The sequence below is a fragment of the Balaenoptera ricei genome, chromosome 10 (genome assembly GCF_028023285.1).
Source record: "Balaenoptera ricei isolate mBalRic1 chromosome 10, mBalRic1.hap2, whole genome shotgun sequence".
In the NCBI taxonomy this organism is placed as follows: Eukaryota; Metazoa; Chordata; class Mammalia; order Artiodactyla; family Balaenopteridae; genus Balaenoptera; species Balaenoptera ricei.
Window position 1 is genome coordinate 37,980,986 of NC_082648.1, and position 9,241 is coordinate 37,990,226.

General features: G+C 46.1%; 1 protein-coding gene across 1 annotated transcript in view; it reads right to left on the minus strand.

Annotated features, from left to right (window-relative positions):
- DBX2 (developing brain homeobox 2) overlaps positions 1-1,515 on the minus strand; it is a 39,456-nt gene extending 37,941 nt beyond the window's left edge. Inside the window, exon 1 of the mRNA XM_059934563.1 lies at positions 1,116-1,515. Within this exon, the coding sequence (XP_059790546.1) occupies positions 1,116-1,515 (400 nt within the window). The remainder of the gene's footprint in view (positions 1-1,115) is intronic.
- Between the last annotated feature and the right edge of the window lie 7,726 nt (positions 1,516-9,241).

A 9,241-nucleotide genomic window follows, 5' to 3' on the forward strand; every position in this document is an offset into this window, starting at 1 on the left:
AGACCGGTGCTCATATAATTATATTTGTTCCATTCTGTTAGTAACCATTTCAAACTGAAAGACCAGGACAGGTTCTAAACATGTTCAATTCTATAAAGCCATTAGCAATAAATTTGATTCGGCAGTTTGGTGGGACAATGAAATCTGCTGAAAAAGCGTCTATTAGTCATTCTGGACAAACCCACCGGGATTTAAAGAATGAGTTAAGATCGTCCAAGGACGCAAGCCAAAAAAAAAAAAAAAAAATTAATCCAACTGGATCTCAGTTTTTGAGTCTCTAAGAGGCTTTCCCTTTCTCACTGCCAATTTCGGCAGCCCCTCCGTAAGCTTTAGCTAATATATTGACTAAACTGTCCGCATCCTCTTCCCAGTCACAACACTTAGGTTTTATTCGGCAATTAAAACAAGCAAACCAAAACTGCCCTTCTTTTGGTAAATTCTCATTTATTGGTGAACTTCCTACTCCGGGTGCCAATTAGGCTGTTCCAGCTCAGCACGAAAAAAAAAAAGCCAGCCTCGATTTTATTGCGTCTTAGTGATCCAAAATATAAGAGTGAAGAAAGCCAAAACTTTGCGCAATTCTTTTTCCAAAGATCTCTGCGAGCGTTCTGCAACCGCCTCGACCGTCGCAACGGTTTGAAGAGGCAAAAGTCCCCAAAGCGGGCCAAGCGAGGCTCTCCGAGCCAAGAACTTTCCAGAGAACGGGTGTCGCGCGGCCTCCGGGACAGGAGCGGGCGGGTGGAGACGCTGAACTTGGGAAACCCCGTGAAACTGGTCCTGCGAACCCAGAGATCTCAGGACCGGGGCGGCCCTTTCGCCTAAAGCCAAGAGGTGCCTCCAGGGTTTCTTCAAAAAGGCCTTAAATTCAAGGCAGCCCTACCACTTGTAGAAAGAGGGGACGGAGAGGAAGCTGGTGGTACGCGAAGGGGAGGAAAATCACAATTAGTGGTGGTACCCTCCTCACCCCCGAGGCGGCATCTCCACCGAATCTCTAGGTGCTCTCGGAAGGTCCAGGCCTGGGCGGATCCCTGCGCACTAGGGCCCGCGAGCCCAGGTCTCGGGACCCGCAGGCCAAGAGGCGCCGCGCGCAGCTGGGGAGGGGAGAGCGGACTCACCTGGGGTTGATGGCTGGAAGGCACAGTCTCGGTCCCCCGGAACCCGGCCCGGCAGCCTGGCGCCGTCCGCCGAGGGGCTGAGCACTTGAAACGCCCACCGCGTGCCGTAGGGCGCCCCGCTGGGGCTGACTGGTTCTGCCGCGGGGCACAGCTTGAGCGGAACCGGGCTGGCGGGCAGGGGCCGGACCTGAGCGCCCGCGGCGAGAGCTGCTGCCGGGCCGTGGGGCGGGGGCGGTGGTAGCCTGTGCGGCGGGGCGCTCCCAGCCCGCAGCAAGTTTTCGATTAGGAAACTCTTGCCCAGGTTGCCGAAGCCCGGCGCGGCGGGGAAGTTCAGCAGCGCGGAGGAAGCCACCACGTCCCAGTAGGCGCCGGCATGGGCCGCCACGGCGCTGGGGAGCATGGTTCGGCGCCCCGGACCGCTGCGCGCCCGCTTCCGGACCCGCGCCCCGCGGGCCGCCTCCCGCAACGCTGGAGCGCGCTCAGCCGGGAAAGGAGGCGAGAGCACCGCGGACGCCGGCGGGCTGGGAAAGATATTATTTTCTGGGCTGGGCGTTTTTTTAAAGGAGGGGAGGAGTGAGTGTGGGAGGGGGGAGCTGTGCGTTTCCCCTCCCCGCGGCGTTGGCTCTGGGGGCGCCGGGGGAGTCCCTCCCGCCCTCTGTGCAGATCCAGACTTTTTTTTTTTTTTTTCTAGAAGGCTGGAAGGTGTGTCCAGCCCATCCATTCATGTCACCCGGCCCACAAAGTGACAGACGCGGCCAACAATAAGGGCAACTCCGAGAGTCCGAGCTTTGGTAAGGGGAGGGGACGCGTAGCCGCAGGAGACGGGAGTGGAGGCGACGGGAACCGGGCGCTCGCCCCCTCCCAGCAGCCCGGCCCCGGCCCTCGCTAGGGAGCCAGCGCTGCCCCGGGGGCGCCAGGGCGCCTGGACGCCCTCGCGGAGCGCCCTGAGCGCGGGCGGCGCTGGCACCTGGAGAGCGCTCGGCGGACCACCTGTTGGGCGACCCCTGGCTCTCCCGTGTTGGTGTCACTTCAGGGCATCCAGGGGAGGAGAATGGGAGTCACCAGTGTCTTAAGGGCTATAGTCATCAGAGAAAACCACACGTGTTACTGAGACTTGTTGTGGTACAGATGAAAAGGTACCTTTTAAAGACTGGGTTTGTTCGCGTATTGAATGTGGCCCCTGTTTGTTTAAGAGGAAAAGAAATGTTTTTCTTGAAGACCTTTTAAGAAGTTTCTCAGTTTCCAGCAATTCATTTCCAGTGACTTTTTAGTAAGATTTGATTTAGGAAGCACTCAAGAAGAGGTGATCTAATAAATTTTGATCTAGAAAAGGGGATCTTGGTTGGAGTTGGTTAAGTGGCAAACGACAGATGCTTGAGTCCAAAACCCGGGAAGAAAGCCACCACCAAACCAAAGGTGGCTGGGGCCTCCTCAGAGAGCCGGGTGTGAACACTGAACTCCTTAGAATTATAGTTGCTCTTTTTTCTTTTTTACCCTAGAATTGTGGGTATTTTCAATTTATTGACAGTCTGCCAAATAGAGATTGGACAGGTGAAAAAAGCATGTGTGTCATTAAAAGTTCTAGTTAACCACAAGGCAACCTCATTTTTAAAATTTATTTATTTAAAAAAAGTATTTATTTAAAATTTATTTATTTATTTATTTATGGCTGCGTTGGGTCTTCGTTGCTGCGCGTGGGCTTTCTCTAGTTGTGGCGAGCAGCGGCTATGCTTCATTGTGGTGCACGGGCTTCTCATTGTGGTGGCTTCTCTTGTTGCGGAGCACAGGCTCTAGGCGTGTGGACTTCAGTAGTTGTGGGACGCAGGCTCAGTAGTCGTGGCTCACGCGTTCTAGAGCGCAGGCTCAGTAGTTGTGGCACATGGGCTTAGTTGCTCTGCGGCATGTGGGATCTTCCCAGACCAGGGCTCGAACCCGTGTCCCCTGCGTTAGCAGGCAGATTCTTAACCACTGCGCCACCAGGGAAGTCCCAGCAGCCTCATTTTGCTCATGACTGTCTATGTCAATGGAGTGTTTACACTGTGACTTCTCTGTCAGTTCACACTTCCCACTACCACTTTCCTGTGCAAATTTAGATGCATTTATTTAGAGTACAGTTTTTAAAGGATGTCTGCAAAGTTTGGGGGTCACATGTATAGTTTTACTCTTTACCCTAAGAATAATTTTGTCCCTAGCTTCCATTTACTTAAAAGCTGGCTGGAGTTGCCAGGTTTGTGAGATAAATTTCCTCTTGAAAATTCACCTGGTTGATCTGTGTTTCATTTACACTTGGTATGTCCAAAGATTTTTAAAGGTCCACCCTTCCCCGCTGCTGCCAAATGGGAGAGAAGTTTCTGGCAAGGCTGGTGCCTGTTACTAATATTCATTCACTTACTGATTTAATCAACATACCTTTACAGAGCATTTCATTGTATATTGAGCACTTGTGGTGGTCCTGGGAATATATAGAGTAAAGAAAGATCTTGTCCTTGCCTTGTAGTTCACAGCCTAGTGAGGGAGAAAAACAAGTAACATCTTGTAATTTGGAGAGAAAAGTGTGAGAAAGCTTCCAGAAGTCTCCCCTAAACTGAGTCTTAAAAAGTGGACCGTGGTTGAGGATAGGATGTGAAGTAGTCACCTTTGAGATTAGCAAGGAATAGAGAGATTACATCATCGCTGCCATTCCTGTATCATAGCCACCATTTATCCAGTGTTTACATTTAGACAGATACAGCACTAAGCACTTTACACATTTTAACTTGTTTATCTCCACAATAATCTTACAAGGTTGGTGCTATTGTTAATCCCAGTGTTGCCATGGGACCCAGAGACATTTAAGTAACTTTCCTAAAACTGCACAACTACCAGAGTGTTAAGGCTGAGACACAATTTAAACTGGATGATTCCAAAGCCTTGGAACCTTTAAGTTCAACTGTCACCCTCTCCACAAACCTGATTTGCCACGCTAAATGGTGTTGCCTGGCCGTTCGAAGAGGGGCTGAAAAACAAGTATTCCTTTTTTTTTAGGGGAAGGTGACAGTGAAGATTTGAGCAAAGAAACTATTGGGTCAGCCAACTTGCCGCAGACGGATAAGGGGCAACTGGAGAAATCCAGACACAAGATGATGTGGAACTTAATAAAGTTAATGGTAAGAAAATGGAATGGAGGAGACAAATATTGTAATGATTGAATCAATAAGACTGGATAATGCACTTCTCAGCGGGGGGTGACCCCCCTCCCTCCCCAGGGGACGTTTGGCAATGTCACAACTATTGGTTGTCACAACTAGGCGGGGGCCAGCGGTTAGCTACTAGCACCTAGTAGCTGGAATCCAGGGATGCTGTTAAACATCTTGTAATGCACAGGACAGCTCCCAGCATGAAATGTCAGTAGTGTGTGGTGGCTGAGAAACCTCAGCTATAGAGGATAAGGGAGGAATGTAGGAGCACTTCTCTGACTTCTCTGGTGTTCTGGTTCAGTGACTGAGCAGATGCCCACTTATGAAGATGGGGACTTGTAAGAGGAGGAGCAGTTTTACATGGGGGTATGAACAAAAAGATGGAGATAGATGTTCTGGTTGTTTATGAAATCTTCGAGGGAGAATGATGTAGTGAAAAGGGAAGTGAGTCAGGAGATAGATGCTGGGGGATACCAACATGGAGGGATGGAAAAAAGAAAGAGGAACTGTGAAGGAGACTGAAAAAACAATCAGTCAAGGTTTGAAGACAGAAACCAGGAGAGAATGGTAGACAAGGGAGAGACAGTTTCAGAAAACTGTGAATGGCAAGCTTTGGTAAAGAACTGCTGTATGCTTAGCGGTTTCTTCTTCCAGCTGGGCAAAAGCCACAGGCTTTTGCAGGCTGTGTATGGCCGATGGAGTAAGAGGGGAAGTGATCTATTTCTCCTCCAGGGCTGCCCCCTGCTAACAATGCACACAGTCCTCTGCACTCTTTGCTCTTCAGCCACCAGGTCAGAGGTCCAGCTGAGGACCCGAAGTCCCCAGGGCATGGTGGAGCCACAAGGTGAAAGGAGCCTAAGTGCCTGAATCACCCTGGAAGGCCAGTGACCATGAATATTTCCATGAGTAAATTATGACATAAGCAAAAAGTAAACCTTTATTAACTAATGCCATTAAAATTTAAAGAGTTGATTTCCACAGCATATCCTCACTTACCTTAGTTAATATGCAACTCTGTAAATGCTTCAGACCAAAAAAATAACTTGTTTCTAAGTGACTAGGGCAAGAGACTTTTCATGGGGAGCAAGAGAGGCAGAAATCAGTTTGTGGATGATTGAAGGTCAATAGAAGATAGGAAAGTAGAGATTGAAGAAACAGGGAAAAGCTAAAGGGAGTCATGGGTTAAAAGAAGAGATGAATATATCTATATGATGAGAAAAAAAGAGGTGCTACAGACAGGAGACTGAAGGTTCAAAAGAGGTGAGGCTGTTTGATGGAGCCAAGAGAGGCAATGAGCCCAGCCCAGGCTGGGTGGGCTCTTCCCTTCCTGGTAAAGCAGTGTTCCAGGCCCCAGGCCCATTCAGCCAAGTGGGGGATGATAAGACTGCCTTTCCCAACAGTTATCTTTATCTTCAATTAACACCAGACTTTTTTTAGTTAGTTCAATGAACGTTACAAATTATTTTTCAGGAGATCAATAAGTGGTGTTTAAGATGTGGAGGGAAGCATTCCACCTTTATGTGAATGCCTTTAACCTCCAGAATGGAGCCCAAGGCTTAATTCTGAACCAGGCCTGTGCTAAGCCACTGACTTACAGAACTCATTTCCTAACCCAACTAGGATTAGCAGCATCCCAGGACTAGAACACTGTCACATTTCCTCAAGCAGATCTCTCTTAGAGGATGTGACCTTGAAAGGGCCAAGAGCTGGACATTACTGAGCTTCCAAAACCTATTATATGACTGTCTCTGTACCCGCCTGCACATAAATGTTTAAGTGCGTCATAGAATTCAGTCTGACACTTGCTTTCACACCTAGTGGTAGTGGGGTTATGGGAATGTCTCTATATCCCTTAATTTGCTTAACTAATTGTTAGAAGCTACTGATATTTACGAAAAAGAACCTAATAATTGAGAATGCACAAAGAGACTCAGCCCATTTTGTTATATAGAGTTTTCATTCCTTAAAGAACCACCTTGGCCTATGCTAAGATCTGGTCCAAAAAAAAAAAAGCATCATGACAAACTTAAATGACTTCAGGGTCAGATGGGTAAAACCTATGGGATAGCCTGGTATAAAATAATGAGTGCGAGTTAGCTAGTAAAGAAGGGTGGGAGGGGGAGAGGAGGAGAGGAGGGGAGAGAGCCTGTAGGGGAAAGTGTAGGCCGAGACCTATATTGTCATTAGGCTGGAGAAGTAGGCTGGGGCCAGATTGTGCCTTGTATGCAGCACTCAGGATTTTGGACTTTGTCATTAAAGCAATGAGATGTGCATAAGAAAAAAAATTGTAACTATGTGTGTTGATGGATGTTAACTAATTTTATTTTGGTAATCATTTTGCAATATCAAATGGTTGTGTTGCATACCTAAAACTAATATAATGTATGTCAGTTGTATCTCAATAATGTCTGTCAGTTGTATCTCAGTCTCTGCATTGAGATATGATCTCCTATATGCATTTTAAAAGATCACTTCTGTGGTACAGCGGCTATGCTGAGATTTGGAGAAAACTGGGATTGGAGACCATTAAAGTAATCCAGATAAGAGGTCCCAGGAGTTTGGGCTGGGTTTGTGGCAACGATGATGGGGTGAAGCAGGAGAATTAGAAGGTATCTGTGAATTTAGAGTCTGAGCAAGTCTTGTCTCTCGTAAGGAACCAGTATGCTTAGTTTTATCAGACCGTGAGAACTATATAGCCATTGTGTTTCCTGATGTGTTTTGAATGCCAAGAAGTTGAGCTAATTTTAGAGTTCAATGGCAGTAACTCCCTTGGCCTGCCTTTCCCTCATCTCCATCCTCTCCTTAGCTCACTTTACATCTTTTATGTTTATTTTAATGTCTCTGTTATATGTGTATCCATTTAGTGTGTCTCCTCAAATCCTTTAAGTGGTAAACAGATACAACAAACAGTATATCTTTTTTGGTTTTAAACTCGCATGCTTACAATAGTTCCATTAAGACCTGGACCTCTGTAATGGAGTCTGAAGAAGCTCTTCCCATCCCTCCATGATCAGCAGAATTCTTCCTTTTGAGCAGGAAAGTCTCTGTGCTTGGTGGAGAGAGAAGCCTTCTCATAGCCCCGGTAATACAGACACTGGATGAAGTCCAGGATGAATTGCTGACCTCTCATTGGCAGCCTCTGAGCACCTGCTCCAACAATCAGACATCTTTTAAAAGGAGATGCGATTGTGAGGAGCTAGGTTCTGTTCTCAACTTAAAGGAGAAGATTCAGGAACCCTTTGTATCCCTTTTAGTAACCTTTAAGTCTGGCTGGTACAGGGTTACTCAGGGAGAAACAAATATTTCGCAATAACTTCTAACTGTGTAGATTCTCTCCATAGCCCAACACACACTCACGACTCAGAGCCTTAGGCAGAGTACATCCTAATCCTTGAATTAGAGGAAAACAAGATTTTAAAGAAAAATACAGGAATATGTTAAGAGTTAGGCATATTCAACCACTTCAATAATCATTACTCAATTGATTTCTATACAATTCTATTCTTTCCTAAACATTCTCCCACTCCCTCTACCCCATCTCATCCCATATACTCTCGGGTCTTTGAAATAAATTCTAAAAATCTGGCTCACCTCTGAAATATGTTTTCAGTGTTGATCTGGCAGGACTCATGCTCTGATTGTCCTGCTTTTCCTGCACATGTCTTTCCTGGCTGGCTCTGTTGGCATTGGTGTATTATTTTGCCATGCCTCAGGCATTGTTCATCTCCGTGCCCTGCATTCAACCTTCAAGCTCTATTTTACTGACTTTCTTCTGTAACTGGGAGACTTCCCAGTTTCTTTCCAGGCCATTCAGTTTCTCTGGCATTCCTTGCTCATTGATCATTTCTAACCACGTCTCCCCTTGTACTGCTTGGCCCCAAGTGAAATGTGAGAACCACTGAAAGATTTTGAGGAAATTACCCTGGGTGCTGCTGAGCAGTAGCCTTTTCAACCGTTTCTCATTAGCTCAATGTCCTCAGAGTCACAGGTGCCTCTCATTCATATTGAAATCCTGCAAAACTTTCTGGTTGGCCCTGAATGACTGCTTTGGACAAAAGGAAGGCTACACATTGCATCGCGAATTTTGTCATGTTCCCCAATGTTTACACCAAAGTAGTCCCTTCTGATGAACATTAAGTTGTTTGCATTTACTGCCAAAATTATGAAGCACACACAGAGAAGTTAATCCCTTGTGCAGCTCCACTCTAAGGCTATGAATCCAGGCTCTCTGAACCAAATTTAGATGTGTTAATCGCCTTGCTTCAGAGTGTCCTTTCTCTGGTGAGACTTCGCTTCATGTAAAATACAACAAGTATTTTAGGCCAATAAACAAAAATTAATCCCTAGAGTTTTTTCTAGTCCCCCAGTCCTCTATTGAGTTTCACAGCTTTGATTTATTTGGAAACTAGAGTAACGTTACAAAGCTTCTAAAGTAAGCATTGCTTGAAAGTCGACCATTTAAATTGTGGGGTGTAATTCTTCAGTGGCATTCCTTATGTCACTCCAATACCCTCCCTTTTTTTCAAGTTACTACATATATTTCACTCTCTCCATCATTCCATCTAGTAATCACCCCCAGCCCCAATCCAACACTTCTGCTCTAGCTACACGTTCTTCATTTAGCCTACACACTTTGACCAGTCATTCAGCAATGAACTTGTGAAATGGCACACCATTTAATTGAATGACACACCAACATCTTTCATTTCTTCTTCCATTGCAATATTGCATTACAGACTGCATTGTTTAATTAGATAGATTCTGCCAAAGTCTCACCTTTTTAATAGAGCATAAGTACCAATTAGTCCTCTAATTAGGTTCTTGTTAGATTTGGAAATAATAAGTTTTGATTTCTTTAAAATATTCTACAACTCTGACTTCTAACTAATTCAAATGGCCTTCTCCTAGGCAACACACTCTCAATGTAAGGTTTTACTCTACTTGTTCCAA